Source organism: Oryctolagus cuniculus, chromosome 19 (genome assembly GCF_964237555.1).
Source record: "Oryctolagus cuniculus chromosome 19, mOryCun1.1, whole genome shotgun sequence".
Taxonomy (NCBI): Eukaryota; Metazoa; Chordata; class Mammalia; order Lagomorpha; family Leporidae; genus Oryctolagus; species Oryctolagus cuniculus.
This window is the reverse complement of record NC_091450.1, coordinates 54,930,344-54,955,401: the sequence shown is the minus strand read 5'-3', so window position 1 is coordinate 54,955,401 and position 25,058 is coordinate 54,930,344. Positions and strand designations below refer to the sequence as shown.

Here is a 25,058-nt window from a genome sequence, read left to right as displayed (position 1 = left end):
CAGCAGAAGACACCCAAGTCCTTGTGCCTCTGCACCCATGAGGAGATCCCGGCGAGGCTCCTGGCTCCTGGCTTCAGATACTCTCAGCTCTGCCCATTGCAGCCAATTGGGTAGTGGACCAGCAGCTGGAAGTCTTCTCTCCAAACACACTCCCTCCCTCCCTCCCTCCCTCCCTCCCTCCCTCCAGTCCCCTCTGTGTTAACTCTTAGGTCAAATAAATAAATATGATCTTCAAGAAAAGTAAAAAAAAAAATTAAAAAAGGAACCCATAGCTATAAATAAAAAAAACACATCAAGGCCATCTCCTAGAGTTTCTTTTTGTTTTTAGAAATTGGTATTATTTACATTACCTACCCTATTAACCCAGAATTTGAAAAAGAGTTTAACTGGGTCTTAGAAAAGATTTTGGTACCCAGTCATTCTCTTCTTCCTTACAAACATTCCGCGTGGCATTATCTCTGACTTGCGCATGAGGAAATCTTTCGAATGTACTTATTCAGACACTTACGTACCCACGCACACAAGGACTTGAAACACCTGGGATCTACAGAGTTCTCCACGCAACACAGGTCTGCTTCCACTCACCGCCCTCCACAGTCTAGCCCTGCCTTTAAAGTATGGATCATGTCGGACACAGGCCAAATCGTGTCTCCCACAAAGCAAGAGAGAATACAGAAAGGTAGCATCGGAGGTCACTGCTGACATTTGCTCCGTGCACATTCATTATCATGTTGCTACTTTTTCTCTCATTCCTCAATGTTAGATACAAATTGGGAGGGAGGAAGTCCAACTATCCCTATTTGCAGATGACATGATTCTCTATATAGGAGATCCTAAAGACCCCACTACGAGACTATGAAAACCCAGAGTAGGGTGTGGTAAAGTGGCAGGAGAGAAAATCAGCAGCCTATTTGTATACACAGACAATGTCACGGCTGAGAAAGGACTTCAAAGACCAATCCTGTTCACATAGCTACAAAGCAAATGAAAGAGCTTGGAATAAATTGAACCAAGGATGCTCAATATCTGAGAAACACAAAAGATTAAACAAGGAAATGGAAGAGGACACCAAACAACAGCAACAACAACAACAACATATTGAGAAGCTTCTGCACTGCCAAAGAGACACTCAGCAAAGTGAAGAGGCAAACTAACGGTTGCAAAGCATGCAGCTGATAAAGAATCAACTACCAGAAACTTTCAAGAAGCTCAACACCAGCAAAACAATCCACCCACTCAAGAAATGGGCAAGGGACTTCAACAAGCAAACTATTTCAAGAAAGGGAATCTTCATGGCCAACACACACATGCAAACATGCTCAGGATCACTAGCCATCAGGGAAATGCAAACCGATATTACAATGGCCTTGAGGATGTGAGGGAAAAGGCACCCTAATCCACTGCTGGTGGGAATGTGAACTGGTATCACCACTGTGGAAGACAGTATGGAGATAAGTCAGAAATCTGAATACAGACGTAGCATATGAGCCAGCCACTCCAGCTCTGGGAAAGTACCCAAGGGAAATGAAATCAGCATACAAAAAAGAGTTCTCTCTGCCCCCGTATTTACTACAGCTCAACCCACAAGAGCAAAGATATGCCATCAGCCAAAATGCCGATCACCTCAAGACTGAATAAAGACATTCTGGGCTATGGACACCATACATGCGTCTGCAGACTGCATAGCCTGGCTTTTGTGCATCCTACTGCAATAAGCATAGGCCTGCGAAAGCCTCTCTGTCTACACAATGATTTCGTTTCCTTCAACACGTTCCCAGTAGTGGGTACACCCATAGAGTTTTCCATGTTGACAGGACCAATTTCACATGAGAAACTGTATTGCTCTACAGGTATATATTACAGAATACAGACATCGGATCCATAAACCCAATTTTGCCTTCAAACACTAGAACAGCAAAGTAAATCTGAAGAAACCAGAAGGAGGAAAATGATTCAAATGGAAATCAACCCAGCAGCATAGAAAATATCACAAAAGACATTCACTGAGACCAAAATACAGTTCTTGAAAACTCAGTGAAACTGACAAAAGAGGAAACAGGGGGGGGAAAAGGAGAACAGACTCAAATGACTTGACAACAGAAATGACAGAGAGGACATCACTACCAACCTTGCCAAAATAATAAACCAAAAATACTAGGGAAAAACCAGGCACGGGGATTTGGTCAACCTAGATAGAGTGGATTGACTCTCAGAAAGACGCAAACCGCTAAAACTGAATACAGTAAAACAAGAAACTCTGAATACACTTATAATTTGAAAAGAGACTGTAGTTGCAGGGAAACAGAAACAAACAAAAAAGACAAGAAGGAAAGTCCAGGACCAGATGGCTCTACAGGTGAGAACTCCACTTAAAAGATAATTAAAATCCGTGATTCGCACACCCTCCCAAAAAGGGGATGAAGAGGAAAAGCCTTCCATTTCATTCCATCAGACCAGCATCATCCCAACATCCCAAACAAGCACACATCATAAAGAAAATGGCATAGATATATCCGTCGTGAATGTGTCACATGCCTCGCCAGACACCATCCAGAAGCACAACCAAAGCTTAGCACACTGTGTGCAACTCAGAGTTACTCCAGAAATGCAAGGATGCATTTCTACCATACAAAATCAATCTATCACAGAACACACCAAACATGGGGAAAACCCACCAAGTATCCCGACAGACACAGAAAACCTATTCCACAAAAACTCCCGTGACTTGTGCGATACTAAAAACCAAATCATCAAATTAGGAAGGAAGGTATACCTCGGCCTGACAAGGCTCTTTCATGAAAAACCCGCAGAGCGCTAACATCACAGCCAATGCCAGGAACCCGAAACTGTCCTCCTAGACCAGGACACAGACACGCACTTTCGCTCTCATTCCTCCCGACAACACTCACAGGTCTAGAGCAGGGCGGCTGGGCCCTCGAAAAGCAAACAGACAAGAACACAAGGCCGTTCCGGGAGGAGACCCAGCCACCTCTGCTCTCGCACAGCTGCTCGCACCCTGGGGACCCTTCCAGACCGTCCGCACTGCACGACCGCGACTCCACCCGAGCCTTCGGGACCCAAGAGCAACAGGCACGCCTGCAGCCCAGATCCCCAGCGGGACACTGCAACAGCCGCGCGTCACTCACCTCAAAGGGGGCAGGGGGGCGGTCTGCCCGCGAGACAGAGGTCCGCGAAGGCCGTTGCTTCCCGAAGGGGCCGAAGAATAGAAACGCACCTGGGAAATGGCGCGGCAGCCTCCGACACGCAGCCTCTCCTGATGCCGGCCTGACCCGGGGGCCGCTGGGTCTCCCTCAGGCTCAGGCTCGGCCAGCAGCGTCGAAGAAGGCTCCTCTCCTCACGGCTTGCACGGGTGCTCTGGCAGGAGTAGACGTGGCGCTGACTCCCAGCGAGCACCGCGGGGCAGCTGGTGCCAGGCGTGCCGGTGCACTTCCTGGTCACAGCGCCAGGCGCAGACGCACTCCCCACAGGCCATCACCATGGCAACCCAGGACGCTTCTGCACACTGCCGCATCCAGCGTCTGCAGCCCCAGGGCCACTTCCAGTCCCGCCTCTCCAGGCGGTGACCCAGGGACGCGGACCCTGAGAGCCCGCGTTCTCTGGACCCCACCTCCATGTCTCACGGGAGTCCTAATTGCAGCTCCTGCCTCCTGCCTCCTGCCTCCTGCCTCCTGCCTCCTGGCTTCTGCCTGGCCCAGCGCTGGCCATTCACTGGAGCCACTTGGGGAGAGAGGCAGTACAGGGGGCCTCGACAGCACTCTCTCACACTCTCTCTCTCTCTCTCTCTCTGAGTGATCATCCATGTGGAGGTTCACCCCCGAGATGGCTACAAAGGCCGGGACTGGGACAGAAGCCAGTGGCTGAAGCAGAAGCCAGGGACTTTAGCCGCTGCTCCATTCTGGGTTCAGGGGCCTAAGTCCTTGGGCCGTCTCCTTCTGCTTTCCCAGGCCTGTTAGCAGACAGCTGGATCCCACAGTGAACGGCTTCCGGGAGGGTCGGCACTGTGAGGTAGCGGGTAAAGCCAAGGCCCCCAGTGACGCCACCCCATAGGGGCGCCGGTTCGAGTACGGCTGCTCCACTTCCGATGCAGCTCTCTGCTGGGGTCTGGGAAGGCAGCAGAAGACACCCAAGTCCTTGTGCCTCTGCACCCATGAGGAGATCCCGGCGAGGCTCCTGGCTCCTGGCTTCAGATACTCTCAGCTCTGCCCATTGCAGCCAATTGGGTAGTGGACCAGCAGCTGGAAGTCTTCTCTCCAAACACACTCCCTCCCTCCCTCCCTCCCTCCCTCCCTCCCTCCAGTCCCCTCTGTGTTAACTCTTAGGTCAAATAAATAAATATGATCTTCAAGAAAAGTAAAAAAAAAAATTAAAAAAGGAACCCATAGCTATAAATAAAAAAAACACATCAAGGCCATCTCCTAGAGTTTCTTTTTGTTTTTAGAAATTGGTATTATTTACATTACCTACCCTATTAACCCAGAATTTGAAAAAGAGTTTAACTGGGTCTTAGAAAAGATTTTGGTACCCAGTCATTCTCTTCTTCCTTACAAACATTCCGCGTGGCATTATCTCTGACTTGCGCATGAGGAAATCTTTCGAATGTACTTATTCAGACACTTACGTACCCACGCACACAAGGACTTGAAACACCTGGGATCTACAGAGTTCTCCACGCAACACAGGTCTGCTTCCACTCACCGCCCTCCACAGTCTAGCCCTGCCTTTAAAGTATGGATCATGTCGGACACAGGCCAAATCGTGTCTCCCACAAAGCAAGAGAGAATACAGAAAGGTAGCATCGGAGGTCACTGCTGACATTTGCTCCGTGCACATTCATTATCATGTTGCTACTTTTTCTCTCATTCCTCAATGTTAGATACAAATTGGGAGGGAGGAAGTCCAACTATCCCTATTTGCAGATGACATGATTCTCTATATAGGAGATCCTAAAGACCCCACTACGAGACTATGAAAACCCAGAGTAGGGTGTGGTAAAGTGGCAGGAGAGAAAATCAGCAGCCTATTTGTATACACAGACAATGTCACGGCTGAGAAAGGACTTCAAAGACCAATCCTGTTCACATAGCTACAAAGCAAATGAAAGAGCTTGGAATAAATTGAACCAAGGATGCTCAATATCTGAGAAACACAAAAGATTAAACAAGGAAATGGAAGAGGACACCAAACAACAGCAACAACAACAACAACATATTGAGAAGCTTCTGCACTGCCAAAGAGACACTCAGCAAAGTGAAGAGGCAAACTAACGGTTGCAAAGCATGCAGCTGATAAAGAATCAACTACCAGAAACTTTCAAGAAGCTCAACACCAGCAAAACAATCCACCCACTCAAGAAATGGGCAAGGGACTTCAACAAGCAAACTATTTCAAGAAAGGGAATCTTCATGGCCAACACACACATGCAAACATGCTCAGGATCACTAGCCATCAGGGAAATGCAAACCGATATTACAATGGCCTTGAGGATGTGAGGGAAAAGGCACCCTAATCCACTGCTGGTGGGAATGTGAACTGGTATCACCACTGTGGAAGACAGTATGGAGATAAGTCAGAAATCTGAATACAGACGTAGCATATGAGCCAGCCACTCCAGCTCTGGGAATGTACCCAAGGGAAATGAAATCAGCATACAAAAAAGAGTTCTCTCTGCCCCCGTATTTACTACAGCTCAACTCACAAGAGCAAAGATATGCCATCAGCCAAAATGCCGATCACCTCAAGACTGAATAAAGACATTCTGGGCTATGGACACCATGCATGCGTCTGCAGACTGCATAGCCTGGCTTTTGTGCATCCTACTGCAATAAGCATAGGCCTGCGAAAGCCTCTCTGTCTACACAATGATTTCGTTTCCTTCAACACGTTCCCAGTAGTGGGTACACCCATAGAGTTTTCCATGTTGACAGGACCAATTTCACATGAGAAACTGTATTGCTCTACAGGTATATATTACAGAATACAGACATCGGATCCATAAACCCAATTTTGCCTTCAAACACTAGAACAGCAAAGTAAATCTGAAGAAACCGGAAGGAGGAAAATGATTCAAATGGAAATCAACCCAGCAGCATAGAAAATATCACAAAAGACATTCACTGAGACCAAAATACAGTTCTTGAAAACTCAGTGAAACTGACAAAAGAGGAAACAGGGGGGAAAAGGAGAACAGACTCAAATGACTTGACAACAGAAATGACAGAGAGGACATCACTACCAACCTTGCCAAAATAATAAACCAAAAATACTAGGGAAAAACCAGGCATGGGGATTTGGTCAACCTAGATAGAGTGGATTGACTCTCAGAAAGACGCAAACCGCTAAAACTGAATACAGTAAAACAAGAAACTCTGAATACACTTATAATTTGAAAAGAGACTGTAGTAGCAAGGAAACCGAAACAAACAAAGAAAAAAACATGAAAACCTGAAGGAAAGTCCAGGACCAGGTGGCTCCACAGGTGAGAACTCCCATTTAGAAGATAATTAAAATCCGTGATTCACAAACCCTTCCAAATAGGAGATGAAGAGGAAAAGCCTTCCATTTCATTCCCTCAGACCAGCATCATCCCAACATCCCAAACAAGCACGTTATAAAGAAAATGACATATATATATATATATATATATCCGTCGTGAATGTGTCATAAGCCTCAACAAAATATGACTAGACGCCATCCAGAAGCACAACCAAAGCTTAGCACATTGTGTGCAACTGAGAGTTACTCTGGAAATGCAAGGATGTCTACCATACAAAATCAATCTTTCCCAGAACAGAAGTGGAGGATGGCCGAAGTCCTTGGGCCCCTGTACCCACCTGTGATACCAGGATGAAGCTCCTGGTTTCCTATCAGAGGACACCAAACAACAACAGCAACAACAACAACAAACTGAGAATCTTCTGCACTGCCAAAGAGACACTCAGCAAAATGTAGAGGTCAACTAACAGTTGCAAAGCATGCATCTTTGGCCGTGCGGCCATCTGGGGAGTGAACCAGTGGATGGATGATCTCTCTCTCTGTCTCTACCTCTCTCTGTAACGCTGACTTTCAAATAAATAAGATAAATCTTTTTTAAAAAAAGGACAGTGCATGGCACTGGATTGTTCTTTCTCTTCTATCTTTAAGCAAGAGCAGTCTTTCTAACTGTTTCTATCAAGCAGTGATTGAAAACCAGTATCTACCTTACAGAGTTGGTGGGAGAGGGCACCTAACAACGTCCAGCACCAGGGACTCCCCCCATGCCTCCACGGCATCCTGCAGCCTGCTCTCTGCTGTACTTGTTGTGGGATGGTGAACAGGAATCACAGGAAGAAAGAGCCCAGCACAACCTCCTACTGCAAAACAAACAGCAACACCTCATTCCAGAAGCCTGAGTTCGTGTGAGTCCTTGCCAAGGAGCAAACGGGGCCCACAGTTAAATGGAGTTAACTTCCCAGTTAAATGCTTCTGAGAGGGGCAGACTGAGAGCCACTGCAGGGTCAGCTCCCGCTTGCAAGAGGCCACAGATGAGCCTCTGCCCCCGAGCCTGAAGCTTTCCCTAGACGAGGGCTTCACGGTGGCCTCGTGACTGCACAGGTGGAACTGCAAGTGATAATTCACAGCCTGCACCAAAATCCCCACGGTCCTTGGGTGTCCACCTTGCTCTCCCATGACCCTGGCCTGTTCTGCCTTTTTCTGTGCAAACAATCAGCATTGCACTTCTGTTAACCATGATCAGCAAGGGGGGGCACCACACACACACACACACACACACACATGTCCTGTCCCACATAGGTGTGTGGCTCCCTCATTGCATTTACAAACCACAGGGTATCCAAAATGCTAGTTCTAATATGCTTTTATTTCAAAAGCCAGAGGAAGGTGTTCCCACATGTGAGCCACAAACTGCCACTTCGTTCTCCACTAAGGATGGCAGAGGGAATGCCTGAGCCTTTCCCATGACAGATGCCAAGGCAAAGATACCACCAAGCAGGTCAGTATCGAACACTGAAGGTGCCACCAAAACCCACAGAGCTCAGATGTCCACTGGAAGCTTGTATGCTGTTCCTAGGCAACGACTTTACACGTGGTACTGCCCCCTGCTGCTCACAAATAATCCCCACTGGGAGTCTGTCTGACTGCTGAGCCTGCCCAGGACCCCGGCACTGGGCACCACTCATTATGCCCAACTCCCTTCTGGGGGAGAACTCGGGATCTGTTTACCCACTGCCCACTGAGAGGAACACGCAGTGCAGAGGCACAGAGCACCACACAAACCGAGAAAATCCACCGCATCTGATGCTTGAAGCCTGGTAAGACGTCCCCTTGACTTTCTCCATTGTTAACGCACCCAGTGCTAAGCCTGCTTGTGAACAACATAAAGAAATTGTTTTCTTAAGCACCAGCACAAGCCGAAGGAACTTCCTGATGGTTCATCAAACACTGCAGAGAGACAGCAAATTCTATGCAGGCTGCCGTGGACTGAACTGTCTGTCCCTCTAAAATCTAGGTGCTGAGGCCCTGGACCCCAAGGCGAGGGCATGAGGAGGCGAGGCCTTTGGGAGGTGGCCGGGGTGGCTAAGCTCAGGAGGGTGGGGTCTCCCCCTGATAAGAAGAGGTAGAAACACCAGAGTTCCCTTCGGCCTCCTCCAAGTGAGGACACAGCGAGCGGGAAACACACTCTGCCAGCACCGTGGTCTCGGCCTTCCCAGTCTCCAGACGTGAGAAAGCAATTTCTGCTGCCTGAGCCACTTGTCCTGTGGTGCTTTGCTCCAGCAGCCCCAGCTGCCCAACACAGAGTAGCAGGAGAGACCCCAACAAGCTCCCTGATACAGGAAAGCAAATGGAATGGCCGTGCAGGGAGCTGAGCCACAGACGCGTGGATGAGAACTCTGAGATCTTCAACAACTCCCCAGAGAAGCTGGGGGCAATTCTGAGGGGGACATGCTCACAAGAAAGAACAGGAACACAACTTCAGAACCCACACACTCAGGGGAGAAGCAGGAGAAAGAGGACCCATTCATGATCCACACCACAAGACACAAAGCCCTTTGCCTGTCACGGCCAAAGAGCTGGGAACACAGGACAGAACAAGACAGGGTCCTTATGCCACGCACCTTCTAAAGGATGGTATCTGGCCTAGTGCTTAGGACACCCATGTCACACATTAGGGCTCAGGCTCCTGACTCCAGCTTCCCGCCAGGGCAGACCCTGGGAAGCAGTGGTGATGGCTCGAATAACTGGGTTCTTGCCACCAATGTCAGATACCTGGATTTAGTTCCTAATTCCTAGTTTCAGCCCTGGGACCATTTTGGGCATTGTAGGAGTGAGCTAGAAAATGGGAGATCCCTCTCCCCTCTCTCTCTCTTTCTCTCTCTCTCTCTCTCTTTCTCTCTCTCTCAACCTCCTTTGCTTTTCAAATAAGATGAAAATAAATTAAAATTAAATGCCTGTGATAGTGGTTTGTGCTAGAGACTTGATATCTATATATGTACACATTCACACATACATAAACACATATCCCAATAAGTAAATAAATTCTTAACCATAAGACCCAAAACTCTAAAACGACTAGAGGAATGCAGAGGGAAAGGTCCATGGCATTGATCTGAGCAGTAATTTCTTGGATGTGACCCCAAAGGCATGGGCGGCAAAAGCAAAAAATAGACATATGAGATTGCATACAAGAAAATCCTTCTCCAAGCAAAGGAAACAAGCAACAGAGTAGAGAACTGACGCACACACTGAGAGAATATTTGAAATCATTTATCAGGTGAGGGGCTACTATCTTAATACAAAGAACTCAAATGAATCAGTAACAAGAAAACATCCCCTGAATGGACACTTCTCGAAAGAAGACATACAAGTAACCATCTCCAATTATCAGAGAAATGCAAATTAAAATCACAACAGAGAGGCCAGTGTTGTGACACTGTGGGTAAGCTGCCACCTGAGACGCTACATCCCACCTGGGCACTGGTTTTTGTCCCACTCACTTCCCTTCCAATCCAGCTCTCTGCTAATGAGCTGGGAAAAGCAGTGGAGGACAGCCCACGTGTTTGTGCCCCTGCATCCAGGAGCTCCTGGCTCCTGGCTTCGGCCTGGCACAGCTTGGCCATTGCGGCCATCTGGGGAGCAAACCACCAGATGAAAGAGCCCTCTCTCTGTCCCTCCCTCTCTCTTCCAACTCTAACTTTCAAATAAACATATAAATCTTTAAAATAGATAAATAAAAATAAAACCATGTAAGACATCATGTCACTCCACCAGACTGGCTATTACCAAAAGACCCAGGCCACAGGTGCAGAAAGAGGGATCTAGCACACTTCTCAGGGGAACGTCAGTCAGTACAGCATTTTGAAAACAAGCACAGAGGGTCCCTAAAGGCTAAAAACAACTCAAGCTCTCCCACGACCGCACCAGCCCACATCCGGATTTATGCACATGTGCATGTAAGGTGTATACGTACATGTATGTCATGTGTGTATGTACATGTGTGTGATATCTGTGTGTGACATGTGTGTAATATGCATGTGTATATGTATGTGATTTGTACATGTGAATATGTGTGTATGTGATATATACAAGAATACATATATGTATATGGCAGAACCATGTCTTCACTTACATGTCCACTGCAGCACTGCTCACCACAGCCAAGACAATGGAAATGCATGAATGCCCCTTGGCAGGTGAATGGACAAGGAACAGCAGCTGCAACACACCCAGGAATACCCAGACCAAAAATACCCACAGGAGGGTCTGTCATTTACAGCATGTTCATGGAGATGAAAGTCACGCACTGTATACGAGGACTCTAAAGTCCTTAAAACACAGGATTGAAATGTTCTTACTGGGGCTGGTGTTACAGCACAGGTGGTTAAGTCACCGCCTGTGTCCCCAGAACCCCATGTGAACACCAGTTCATGTCTTGGCTACTCCACTTCTGATCCAGTTCTCTGCTAACATGCCTGGAAAAGGAGCAGGAGATGGCCCAAGCTTGGGCCCCTGACACACACACTGGAAACCTAGATGGTTTTCCAGATTCCTGACTTCTGCCAGGCATAGTCCCAGCCATTGTGGCTACTTGGGGAGTGAACCAGCAGATGGAAAATCTTTCTTCTCTCCCTCTCTGTGTGTTTGTGTGTGTGTGGGCATGCACATGTGTCCCTGTGTGTCTCCCTCATCCCACACCCATAACTGCCCTTCAAGTAAATAAATAAATCTTAAAAAAATAAAAATAAGGGGAAGAAATACCAGAGAGCTGATCTGTCTCCACCCCATTAGAACACAGCAAGAAGATGGCCACCCTCACCAGGACCCAACCATGCTAGCACCTGGGTCAGACTTGCAATGCTGAGAACCGTCAGAAAATCAATGTCTGTGGTCAGGCCAGGCCAGGTGTGGGGTTTGTTACAGTAGCTTGAGCTGACTAACACACCCCCCAAGGCCTCCAGAAGAGCATGTGACAACCTGACACAGCTAACCCGTGAACTCACATCCCCACGCGGCCAGGCCTGGTGCTGCAGCAGATACAATTCCCATTGCCCCCAGCTCCGTCTCCTTACTGGCATCACCAGATGGGAGAACTCCATCATCACCACTGTGTGTTCCACCAACACAGCAGGTACACTTGGGGGAAAAATCACAGCATTCCACTCCCTCAGGACAACCACCTAGCACATCAGGACAAGATGGTCAAGAGTGGGAATTGAGAAACTGTCTCTATAATGTGCCTGCAGTAAGCCACGCTGCTAACCAAGTGCAGGGGCAAGGTCTCGGTTGAGCGAGTCACATGACCGGTGGTGGGTGCTGTCGCTCCCCCTCTTCGCGGAGGAACGACACAGGACCCTGCACTGTTCTTTTATCTGCTCGGCCCTCCCCGGGTTTGCTGCTGGTTCTTCCCGGGTTGGCTACCGTCCCTTCCACCTCCGTGGAAGGGCAGTTCCCCCTAGCCACTTTCCCCATTCCGCAGGGGAGCGGCACACCGCCGGCCGGCTCTCTCGGGGGCTGCACAGGTGTTCCCTCAGATGTTCCTGGTGCATGTTGTCTCTCTCCTCCTTTATAGTCCTCTTCCACCAATCCCAACTCTGCTACCCACACGCCGAGTACGCTGCTCTCCTCCAATCAGGAGTAGGTCCTACAGTTTATTGGTTGAACTGGAGGCAGCTGTGTAAAGCTGTTTCTCCCTTCTCAGCGCCATATTGTGGGAGAGCAGATGCATAGAATAAGTCTTAATTCCAGTAACTTAGTCTAGTCCGAGTTGCTCCCCACAGATCCCCCTTTCTTTTTATTTTTGGCATTGATACGCGCCTGTCTTCGGTGCCCCCATGGCTCACACTCTGCTCTGCTTGCTGGAGTTGCCCACAGGTGCTTACAAGCACTATCAATCAGGCAAACCGAATCCGGGTCCTCTCTTTGCCATGTTGTGAGGAGGTTTTTAGGCGCTGATGCGTGCCTGTGTTCGGTGCCCTGCAGCACATGCTCTGCTCTGCTAGAACTGCCTGCAGGTGCTTACAAGCCCTAACAATCAGGCAAACCGAATCCAAGCCTTCTCATTGCCTTATTGTGGGGAGACTTATTGGTGTTGATAACGTGCCTGTCTTCTGTGACCTGCAGCCACCCACAGGTGCTTATCGTCTTACTAATCAGGCAGACCAAATCCAAGCTCTCTCATTGCCATGTTGAGGGGAGGCCTTGTTTTTCTCTATTTCTCTATCTCCGGGCATTCCTATCTCTCCCATTTTACTTCTATCTGCCAGCATTCCTATTTCTCTCATTTTACTTCTAAAACTTCTGTTTCTCTTATCCCTGCGGCTTCCCGGCGCCCGCCCCGAGGCTGCCTCTTGGCAGCTTCCCGGCTCTGAGCCACTTCAGCCCGTGCTTCTCTCATCTGCGTGGCTTCCCGGCTTTGCGCGCGCACTCCGCGGTCTCCGCGCCCCTTCGCGCCCGCACCACGGCCTCACACTAGCCCCACGTTCCCTATCTATTCACACCCCGTGCGCTCTCTCTGCATGCGGCGGCTTCCGCGAGTCACACAGCGTAGCTTACGGTTCCGCCACCGGTATTCAATCTAAGTTCCCTGGGCTAACCTGGTGAATTCAACCTAGCTTACGTGTCTCCGCCTTATGGTTTGGCTTCCCGTCTTTTGCTCCCAGGGCTAATCTGACGGATTCCAACCTGGCCCACGTTTCCACCTCTGGTTTAACTTTTCACCTTTTGCTCCCCGGGCTGACTTAAAGAATTCCAAGCTGGCTTACGTCTCCGCCTCGGCCTGCCCCCGCAGCTTCATCCTCCCTAACATTTTTCTCTACCCTGTATGTTTCCCTAAGTTTTCTTCCAACAATATTCCTCCCTCATTTCTCCTGGCTTCTCCCCGCAGTCCGTATCCAAGTCTGTTTGTTCTAGCTTTCACTTTCGCTTTCGACCTTAGAGATTTCTCCCAGCTTCCCCCCGTAGTCCGTATCTGAGTCTATGCCTAGGCTTTTGATAGCTTCTTCCGGCACCTTTTCCGTCCGGCTTTTCCCTAGGCTCTTTACTAGTCTCTCTCTCCAGTATTTTCCCACTTCTTCCTGTTTCTTCCCTCCTAGGTTTCCTATCCGAGTCACGGCACCATTATGTCGCTCCCCCTCTTCGTGGAGGAACGACACAGGACCCTGCGCTGTTCTTTCATCTGCTCGGCCCTTCCCAGGCTTGCTGCTGGTTCTTCCCGGGTTGGCTACCGTCCCTTCCACCTCCGTGGAAGGGCGGTTCCCCCTAGCCACTTTCCCCACTTCCGCGGGGGAGCGGCACACCACCGGCCGGCTCTCTCAGGGGATGCACAGGTGTTCCTCTTAGATGTTCCCCTCAGATGTTCCTGGTGCATGTTGTCTCTCTCCTCCTTTATAGTCCTCTTCCACCAATCCCAACTCTGCTACCCACACACCGAGTACGCTGCTCTCCTCCAATCAGGAGTAGGTCCTACAGTTTATTGGTTGAACTGGAGGCAGCTGTGTAAAGCTGTTTCTCCCTTCTCAGCGCCATATTGTGGGAGAGCAGATGCATAGAATAAGTCTTAATTCCAGTAACTTAGTCTAGTCCGAGTTGCTCCCCACAGGTGCCACAGAGAGCTGACTACAACACACACCTGGGAGCAGGTGAGCTCTCAGAAATGAGGGAGCCGCTTACCATCACTCAGGTCCTGCAGGAGACCCTCCTGGCAGGAGAAGTCCAGGCTCGCTTTGATGGTGACAGTGAAGGTGGCTGCTTGCCCAGGCTGCAGGGGGAACTGGGCGAGGGTTTCTTCCAGCTTCCAGCTCAGGAAGTTGCCATACAGTTTCTCTGCAATGATAACAACAATAGTGATGTTGATGGTGATGGCAGAGCAGAGGCACAATGAGACTGACACCAACCCGGCTGGGAAATTCTGGCACACGCTCAAAAACAAAAGTGAGAACCATTCAAGATGTCAGAAAGCAAAGTCCTAGGAAAAGCCCTGAATCAGAAGAGGCCGTGAGGCACAAAGAGGAGGGAGAATGCATCACACCAAGGCACAGGCCCAAGGCCAGGCCACCGTCCCTCCTGGGGAGCCGCGGGATCTGCAGATGAAATGAAGGCCTGTGGCTCTGGCAAGTGAAGCTAAGTTTCTCCACCATGAACATTTTCTGTATTGTACTGCTGTGAGGGAAACAGACCCATGTAAAGCAGGGACACTGCTTCAGAGAAAGGAATCCAGAATTAGAAACACACAGCTAAGAGCAGAGACTCAGGCAGGGCCAGCGAGGAAGCGGCCTTGGGCCTGGAGCACTGTGCAGAATGGTAAATCCTGAGCTGCGGTTTGTCTGCAGACAGCATGGGGGCGACGGCCACTGCATTGGGGGCTGGTGCAGAAGCTGTGCACGGTGGCCAGCACCGTGGCTCACTAGGCTAATCCTCCGCATTGCAGTGCCGGCACACTGGGTTCTAGTCCCGGTCGGGGCGCCGGATTCTGTCCCGGTTGCCCCTCTTCCAGGCCAGCTGTCTGCTGTGGCCAGGGAGTGCAGTGGAGGATGGCCCAAGTGCTTGGGCCCTGCACCCCATGGGAGACCAGAAGCACCTGGCTCCTGCCATCGGATCAGCGCAGTATGCTGGCCACGGCGGCCATTGGAGGGTGAACCAATGGCAAAGGAAGACCTTTCTCTCTGTCTCTCTCTCTCACTGTCCACTCTGCCTGTCAAAAAATAAAAAAAAAGAAGCTGTGCATGGTGACCTCTGCAGAAAACAGGGCAGGGGGCATCATCATTGCATCAGGGGCTGGTGCAGAGGTTGCACACGGTGACCGCGGCAGAGAATGGAGTGGGGTCATCATCACTCACAGCAAGGCACCCTATGGAAGGACAGGAAGAGACACAGGGGACACCCAGTGTGGCCTGGGAAGTGGCCATCCCTCCTTCATTAGTAACTGGGAGTGAGATGTGAGACATCCAACCAAGGCCCAGTATTCTCTGCAGCCAGCACACCTGGGAAAACTGACAACCTCCAATGTCTGTGCCACAAGGTCAGCTTCCAACTCTGCTCCACTGAGAAGCTCCCAGCCCCACTGCCCTCCTGCTCACAGGGGCAAGCACAGATGCCGCACAGCCCTGAGCAGTGAGGTCCAGTGTTCGGCCAGCCAGCAGAATGACACAGACACACCGAGCACATGCAGGGTGGGTCAGTCATGGCTCCTGGGCAGTGCACTGCAGAGCCTAGGGTCCAGGTATGCAGCATGAGGAAACCCTCCCAGAGAGACTTGAGGGGAGGAAGAGAAGCCAGCGATGGTTAGTAGGAGGAGGATTCTGGTCCTGTGCTGTGTCCAGCACGATCTTGGTATGTGGCACAGCTTAATAGATGTCACGCTCAAAACCGCCTTCACACACTGGTTTTGTGGTCTGTCTCCTGTGTAGCCGCAGCACGTGGGGACTTCAGACATTCACAGCAGCCATCCTTAGTGGGCAAGGCACTGCCCTAGCCCACAAAGATCATTGAAGCCTGTGTGTGTTCCTACTCTCCAGTCTGCACCGCAGCCCTGAGGTCCAAACTACCCTGGGACACCTGCTCTGGGTGCTGTAGCAGCTCCAGGCGGAAGTTATGCCATTCCTCCCGCACCACGGATGGGACCGAGACCCTCCAGCAACCCAGGAAGTCTATAAAGATATTATATGGATTTTAATGAACTCCACTTTTTTGCTTTTTAGCCTGGTCAATCCATTCAGGAATGGAATGGATAAGAGATGCCAGGTGACAGAGAGCCAAGTGGACCCTGCTTACTAGGGCCAGTTCCAAGGCCCCAAGAACACAGGAAATGCAAGCTGACTGCCCCCGTGGCCTATGCATGAGCCACACCAGCAGCCACCCCCTTCCTAAGCACAGCCCATGTCAGACAAGACACCAAGGCCTTGCAAAACCTCACCTCCCAACATCCTCTCCAAGCTGTTTCTAGAGCACAGTCTGTGTAAATGGCAGCCACTATGTCAGCTGCCCGGTTCACACAGCCGGGGATGGGCAGGAAGCACGGGCAGGCTCTGAGCGAGCGCTCCTGCAGCAGGAGGAGCGCACACACTGAGGGGCCTCAGGAGGGCACTCTGGCCCACATGCTGCCAGCTCTCCTCCACCAGCACAGCCTGTGCCTCTGTGGAGAGGGCCAGGCCCACTGTCGCCACAGAGGGGTCCCACTTGTCCTCCACAGCCCCACTCATGGGCTGCGTTCCTGTGGGCCTTGTCCCCCACACACATACACACAACCCTTCCATGCCCTGACAAGTAGGATACTATATCCAAGGGACTCATTCTCCTACCAATCAATCAATCAATGGATGGCACCAGCCCCCAACACTGAGACCCAGCACCTGCCTGGAGAGGCAGGCACCATGAGGGTTAGGAGCACCAGCTTCAGGACAGGGCATCTCTCCTCACCTGCCAGCCCTGGCTGTGTGTCCTAAGTGAGCCACCAAACATCCGTGTCTGTCAGTTTAGCCATCTGTAAGATGGGCTGTCATGCCAGGTCAACAAGGTAATAGAAGCCAAATGCTTAGAACACAGTATGGACTAGAATAGCACTTGGGCAGTGTTAATGACTCCTCCCATGTCTCAAAAACCCCTCTCTCCTTGTCCTAAGTGAGTAGTCCCTCCCCAGGGCCGTGTGAGGATGAGCTAGCCCTGCAGAGTGTGGGACCCCGGCCCAGCAGTCAGCAGGCACACTCTAGCACTAGCTGCCACCATATTTCTGCCCCTCCAGCCATGAACAGGACCTGGCACGGGGAAGAAGACAAAAGTGACAACAGTGTGGACCAAGTCACAGTGTTCGGTTTATAATTCGGTTTATAATTAGAACAGATGGAAACAAGTTACACGGAAAAAAAAAAACCAGGATGCCACACTGAATGTACAATGTAATTTCAAATGCATAAAAGTACTCAAGTAGAAAAAATGAAAACATATCTATATACTAATATTAGTTTGCTTGGAGTCATGGGATCATGGGTTATTTCAAATGGTTTTGTATTTTTTGAATTTTCTGCAATGAGCTTTTATCATGCTTTTATAAAGAAATACACACAAGGATACTTCAAGAAGTTCACAGAAAATAGAATTAAAGGGTAAGTTTATTTTGATGCCAAAAAAGATTAAAATGCTTGCATATGAGGGACCTTCAAATCATTCATGAGAAAAGTACATTATGAATAAAGCATGCGTGGATTTCAAAAACGTTTGGCACCAAATAAATTACTTTTAGTTCTGTTCTTCCATGAGCTTTGGGAAGTCCCCTTGAGCCTGCACACACACACACACACACACACACACACACACTTGTATAAATCTGCGCTAATAGCTCTCTAAGTCTAGGCCCCTGCCCCCCTAACCTGGTTTCATGCAGTGAGAAGCCTGTGGGTCCTGGCTGAACATCCACATGCAAGACCAACCACACCAAGGCCTGTGGCCCACCTGACAGAGAGGTGGGTTCTGAGCCAATGCAGATGCCTTCATGGTGCCCCACGCTGTGGCAGGGCAGTAATGTTTCCTGATGACAGGGGCAGCAAATCACAGGGACTGTGTGTCCCCAAGTACCAGGCTCGTCTCAGCCAGCTGAATAAACTTCCCTGGGGCAGCAGATTAACTCTGTGGCAGCCACGTGCATTGGCAGGCAATCAGATGCCTACTAAGAATTTGGCCAGGCTAAGGAAAAACTAGCCCGCCCACACTAATTAGGTGAGCTCTGCCTCTCCATGCCACTACTGTGCTCACTTGGCAAGGCAGGGACCATCCGGAGGGACCATCCAGCAGGAACAGCCCCAGGCAAGCAGGGCAGGAATTGGAGCAACTGCCTAGTTAGCAGCTTCCCAACAGAGATGCTCCATCCCAAGTCATAAAAGAATCAATTACAGCACAGAGATTTACAGCAATTTGCCCAAAGCCAAGCAGCTGGTAAGTCGTGGAACCAGGACTCAGCGCTTGCATGGCAATGGCCTCCTCCCACCTATCTGAGGCCCTGACCAGAGCCGGAGTGAACTCCAAAGAGGAGGCTTTGTACAAGGGAACTTCATGGAGGGCATGCAGAAAACAACATGGAACACTCAAGTATGGGAGCTCTGGCATCTGCCCACCTGAGTGTGAAGCCCAGCTTTGCCCTTCTGCAGCTCTCGGGACAGGTAGGGCTCCAAGTCCTCTGTCAGCCAAGATGACCTGTCCTCAGAGGAGGTGGTAACAGAGTCAGCATGATGGTAACATGAAGCAATGCGAAGACTTAGCATAGCAACGCGGCACCCAGAAACTGCTGGGATGATGGATGAGAAAGCCCGGGCCCCAGTGAGGTTTGCTTCTCACATTCCACACTGCCCATTTCACTCGTGCAAGGAGCATTCATTGCACAGCCACTGAGGAGCCTCATGGCAGGCATGAGGCAAGGTTCTGAGGACAAAGAGACCAGGAAGATGTGACCCCTGCCCTCGAGAGGAGTCAGGGGAGAGGTCTCTGACTGCACAGCGGAGGCCGCCAACATAGACCAGATGGAGATGAGGCTCCCGTGAATCTGAGTAATGTGTAAATATCACCACCACTGCATCATAGAGAATGGGGACAGTAACTGCCTGCTGAATTCACTGCCCACATCTGGGGGCCCAGAACTAAAGGAAGACTCATTGCCCAGTGGCTTGAACTGCTGGGTCCCAGACTTGGCAGCTACCCATCTAGCCTATCAGAAATCCATAACTAGTGGGGCGGAGGGCTACATGTTACAACCAGCTACAGCACTCTACTCGCCTGTCCAGAGGGCTTTTCCTTCCTCAAAAGTGCTTCACTGGAGAGATGAACTCTGGGACTGAGGCCAAAGAGCCCTAGGGGCAGGGGGACTGAGAGGCGGTGGTGTATGGCGGAGAAGGGAGGTGCGAGGAACATAAACCCTGACTGTTGCTGACCTGCAGGAGGCACCTGCCAACCACAACCCCAAAGGAAGTGCAGGAGCAGGGGGCAAACATGGGCTCAGTGCTAAGTGCTGTCACCAAAACACCAAGAGCCAGGCAGCTGGTGTCTGTGCTGGTGTCATTCTGCATGAGGGGAAGACTAGATCCCGGTGAGTATCCAGGAGGCACATTAAGCCCCCAGCAGTCAAATCGCTCAAGCCAAGTCAGGCAGCTGGTCACTAGCAGACAACCCAGCAACAGCAACATCCAGGAGAGGGAAAGCAAACCCTGAGGAATCTGAGGAGTGTAAGGGGCCGGGCCGTCCCCCATACACGTGCGGCAGGAGCAGAGCATGAGAAGAGGTGTGAAAACTGCTGGCACAAGGCCAGAATGTCAGTGATGCTCCAGGGCTCACACCTGGAGGCCAGCATGAGGACACTCAGACACCGAACACTCTGCTTATGTTGTAGGAAACTCTGTGCCTTAAGTGATGTGTGCAAGTCACAGACAGTGCCACACTCAGGGACCATCTAATGCCAAACAACCAAAGCCTTTATGGCTAAGACACAGCATGCAGCAGTGGGCAGGGCCAGTGAGCCGTCTCTGTGGCTGCAGTATCACAGAAAGCTACACAGCTCAGGCACCAGATTCAAGACCAGGCCCTGCCTCGCAGGCGGCCCTTCCTGTTTGTTTCTTCTCTGTATTTCTGTGCTATCAGACAGAATGAAGAATGCAGCCTCTCAAAATCCCACAGAGGGACGTGCGGCCAGAGGAAAAAGGAGAAACAGAAGTCAACTGTGGGGCACACGTCACTCATTCTCCCCCTGAAAAAAGTGGTGTCAGCATCGTAACACCGAGTAGCACTGGATGATGAGGCAGGGACCGCTCAGCTCTGCCTGTGGTTGCCGGCTTCTCCCTGTGCCCGGGCTGAGCTCCAGCATCCGTGGGAAAAGACGCAGTCCAAGAAGCTCGGCCCAGTCAAAACCTGCATGAATCTTCAATCATGCTGGCATGGAGTCAGCACTTCTTGTTGAAGAGAAAAGACATCCAGGATTGTGTGTGGGTGTGGCTACATATGTGCATGTGTCTGCCTGTGTGCACACCCTCGCACATGTGCTCATTTGTTGGAAAGCTTAAACAAACAGTAGACTTTTCTGAATCTGGGACTATTTAAGCAAGAGTGAGTATTGACATCTTCCCAAGTCTACAAAGGATGACTTGTTGCTGGTGAATTATAAGTAAAGGGTTAAATCACTAGATAATCCTGGTCCTGAAATGCAGTGGAGTGTAACAGCTCATCTCCCTGGAAGGAATGTGTACACGTGGGGACAAAAGACTCCACTAAGACAGTATTGAAACTCAGAGTAGAGTGTGGTAAAGTGGCAGCAAAGAACATCAGGAGCCTATTTGTATACACAGACAATGTCATGGCTGAGAAAGGACTTCAAAGACCAATCCCGTTCACATAGCTACAAAGAAAATAAAAGAGCTTGGAATCAACTTAACCAAGGATGTTCAATATCTGGGAATCACAAAAGATTAAAGAATGAAATAGAAGAGGACACCAAAAAAAAAAAAATGAGAAGCTTATGCACTGCCAAAGAGACACTCAGCAAAGTGAAGAGGCAAACTAATAGTTGCAAAGCACGCAACTGATAAAGAATAAACTACCAGACACTTTCAAGAAACTCAACAACAGCAAAACAAAACACCAAGAAATGGGCAAGGGACTTCAACAGGTAAATATTTCAAGGAAGGAAATCTCAACGGCCAACAAACGCATGCAGAAATGCTCAGGATCACTAGCCATCAGGGAAATGCAAATTGATACTACAACAGCCTTGAGGATGTGGGGGAAGAGGCACCCTAATCCACTGCAGGTCAGATTATAAACTGGTATGGCCACTGTGGAAGACAGTATGGAGATAAGTCAGAAATTTGAATACAGACGTACCATATGAGCCAGCCAATCCACCTAAGGTATATACCCAAGGGAAATGAAATCAGCATACAAAAAAGTTATCTATGCCCCCATATTTACTACAGCTCAATTCACAAGAGCAAACATATGCAATCAGTCAACACACCCATCACCTGAAGACTGAATAAAGCCATTATGGGAATGGACACCATCCACGAATATACAGACTGCATAGCCTGCCTATTGTGCATCCTACTGCAATAAGCACAGGCCTGTGAAAACCTCTCTGTCTACACAATGACTTCTTTCCTTCAATATGTTCCCAGTAGTGGGCACATCCATATAGTTTTCCATGTTGACAGGACTAATCTCACGTGAGAAATTGTATTGCTCTACAGGTATATATTACAGAATACAGACATCGGATCCATAAACCCAATTTTACCTACCTTAAAACACTAGAACAGCAAAGTACACCTTAAGAAACTGGAAGGAGGAAAAAGTTTCAAATGGAAATCAACCCAACAGCATAGAAAATATCACAACAGACATTCAGTGAGACCAAACTAGAGTGCTTGAAAACTCAGTCAACCTGACAAAACGTTTATCCACAGGAAACAGGGGAAAGGAGAACAGACTCAAGTGACTTGACAACAGAAATGACAGAGAGGACATTGCTACCAACCTTGCCAAAATAATAATCCAAAACCACTAGGGAAAAACCAAGGTACGGGGATTTGGTCAACCTAGATAGAATGGATTGATTCTCAGAAAGACCCAAGCCACTAAAACTGAATACAATAAAACAAGAAACCCTGAATACACTTATAATTTCCAAAGACACTGTAGTAGCAGGGAAACTGAAACAAACAAACCAAACAGACATGAACAAAGTCCAGGACCAGATAGATGGCTCCAATGGTGAGAACTCCCAAGGAAAAGATAATTAAAATCCGTGATTCACAAACCCTTCCAAATAGGAGATGAAGAGGAAAAGCCTTCCATTTCATTCCATCAGACCAGCATTATCCCAACATCCCAAACAAGCACACATCATCAAGAAAATGGCACACACATATCCGTCGTGAATGTGTCACATGCCTCAACAAAATATGACCAGACGCCATCCAGAAGCACAACCAAAGCTTAGCACACTGTGCATAACTGAGAGTTACTCCGGGAATGCAAGGATGCCTATCATACAAAATCAATCAATCCCAGAACAGAATACACATGGGGAAAGCCCACAAAGTATGCCAATAGACACAGAAAACCTATTCCACAAAAACTCCCGTGACTTGTGCGATACTAAAAACCAAATCATCAAATTAGGAACAAAAGGTACACCTCGGCCTGACAAGGCTCTTTCATGAAAAACCCACAGAGCGCTAACATCACACCCAATGCCAGGAACCCGAAACTGTCCTCCTAGACCAGGACACAGACATGCACTTTCGCTCTCATTCCTCCCGACAACACTCACAGGTCTAGAGCAGGGAGGCTGGGCCCTCGAAAAGCAGACAGACAAGAACACAAGGCCGTTCTGGAAGGAGACCGAGCCACCTCTCCTCTCACACAGCTGTTCGCACCCTGGGGACCCTTCCAGACCATCTGCACAGCGCGACTGTGACCCCACACGCGCCTTCGGGACCCACGAGTAACAGGCACGCCAGCAGCCAGGACGCCCAGCAGGAAACCGCAACAGCTGCGCATCACTCACCTCCAAGGTGGCCCAGTCTGCTGGGGGCACAGAGGTCCGTGAGAGCCGTTGCTTCCGGAAGGGGCCAAAGAAGAGCAATGCACCTGGGAAACAGTGCAGCAGCCTCGCACTTACAGCCTCTCTGATGCTGGCCTGACCCTGGGGTCGCTGGGTCTCCCTCAGGCTCAGCCAGCCGCGTCGAGGACGGCTCCTCTCCATGTGGCTTGCGCAGGCTTCGGGCATGAGCAGATGCGGCGCTGACTCCCAGCGGAGCACCGCGGGGCAGTCAGCGCCAAGCGTGTGGGTGCACTTCCGGGTCATAGCACCAGGCGCAGGCGCACTCCACATGGGCTGTCACCATGGCACCCCAGGACGCATCTGCACACTGCTGCATCCAGCATCCGAAGCCCCAGGGCCACTTCCACTCCCGCCTCTCCAGGCTGCTACCAGGGATACAGATGCTGATGGCCCAGGTTCTCTGGACCCCACCTCCATGTCTCGTGGGAGTCCTCAATGGACCTTCTGCCTCCTGCCTCCTGCCTCCTGCCTCCTGCCTCCTGCCTCCTGCCTCCTGCCTGGCCCAGCGCTTGCCATTCATTGCAGCCGTTTGGGGAGAGAAGCTGTGCAGGGGCATCGCCAGCTCTCTCTCTCTCTCTCTGAGTGATCGTCCATCTGGGGGTGCACTCCTGAGGTGGCTACAAAGGCCAGGACTGGGACAGAAGCCAGGGGCTGAAGCAGAAGCCAGAGAATTTAGCCGGCGCTCCATTCTGGGTTCAGGGGCCTAAGTCCTTGGGCCGTCTCCCTCTGCTTTCCCAGGCCTGTTAGCAGACAACTGGATCCCACGGCAAATGGCTTCCGGGAGGGTCGGCACTGTGAGGGAGCAGGTAAAGCACTGCCACCCCATAAGGGCGCCGGTTCGAGTACGGCTGCTCCACTCACTTCTGATGCAGCTCTCTGCTGTGGTCTGGGAAGTCAGCAGAAGATGCCCCAAGTCCTTGTGCCTCTGCACCCATGAGGAGATCCCGGCGAGGCTCCTGGCGCCTGGCTTCAGATACTCTCAGCTACGCCCATTGCAACTAATTGGCTAATGGACCAGCAGATGAAAGACTTTCTCTCTCACTCTCTCTCTCTCTCACTCACTCACTCTCGCTCTCTCTTTCTCTGCCTCCCTCCCTCCCTCTCATCTCCTCTGTGTGTTACTCTCAATGTCAAAGAAATAAATAAGATCTTCAAGAAAAGTAAAGCAATTAAAAAAGGAAGACATAGCTATAAATAAAATACCACATCAATGCCAACTACTAGAGTGTTTTTAGAATTGGTATTATATGCATTACCTACCCTATTAACCTAGAATTTGAAAGAGTTTAACTGGGTCTTAGAAAGGATTTTGGTACCCAGTCATTCTCTTCTTCCTTACAAACATTCCGCGTGGCATTATCTCTGACTTGCGCATGAGGAAATCTTTGGAATGTACTTATTCAGACACGCACGTACCCATGCACACAAGGACTTGAAACACCTGGGATCTACAGAGTTCTCCACAGAACACAGGTCTGCTTCCCAGTCACTGCCCTCCACAGTCTAGCCCTGCCTTTAAAGTATGTATCATGTTGGAAATAGACCAAATCGTGTCTTTCACAAAAAAAAAATTGAATACTGAAAGATAGCGTTTGATGTCCCTGGCTTTTTTTTTTTTTTTTTTTTTTTTGGACAGGCAGAGTGGACAGTGAGCGAAAGAGAGATAGAGAGAAAAGTCTTCCTTTTCCGTTGGTTCACTCTGCTGATCTGAAGCCAGGAGCCAGGTGCTTCTCCTGGTCTTCCATGCAGGTGTAGTGCCCAAAGACTTGGGCCACCTTTGACTGCATTTCTGGGCCACAGCAGAGAGCTGGACTGGAATAGCTGCAACCGGGTCTAGAACCCAGGATGCTGGTGCCACAGGCTAGGATTAGCCAAGTGAGCTGCGGTGCAAGTCGCAGTTAGTTACCTTCTAAAATACATGCAAATGCACTGTACGGGATCATTACTGAAG

General features: G+C 49.9%; 1 protein-coding gene and 1 long non-coding RNA gene across 3 annotated transcripts in view; both read right to left on the bottom strand.

Annotated features, from left to right (window-relative positions):
- Positions 1-25,058, bottom strand: part of LOC103346531 (uncharacterized) — a 328,438-nt gene that overhangs the window by 124,336 nt on the left and 179,044 nt on the right. The window lies entirely within an intron of this gene.
- LOC138846879 (trafficking protein particle complex subunit 9-like) overlaps positions 195-25,058 on the bottom strand; it is a 31,380-nt gene continuing 6,516 nt past the window's right edge. Inside the window, exons 2-3 of the mRNA XM_070063827.1 lie at positions 14,182-14,334; positions 195-3,375 (exon numbers count right to left, since the gene is read on the bottom strand). Coding sequence (XP_069919928.1) covers positions 3,356-3,375; positions 14,182-14,334 — 173 coding nt within the window. The 3' untranslated portion in view covers positions 195-3,355. The remainder of the gene's footprint in view (positions 3,376-14,181; positions 14,335-25,058) is intronic.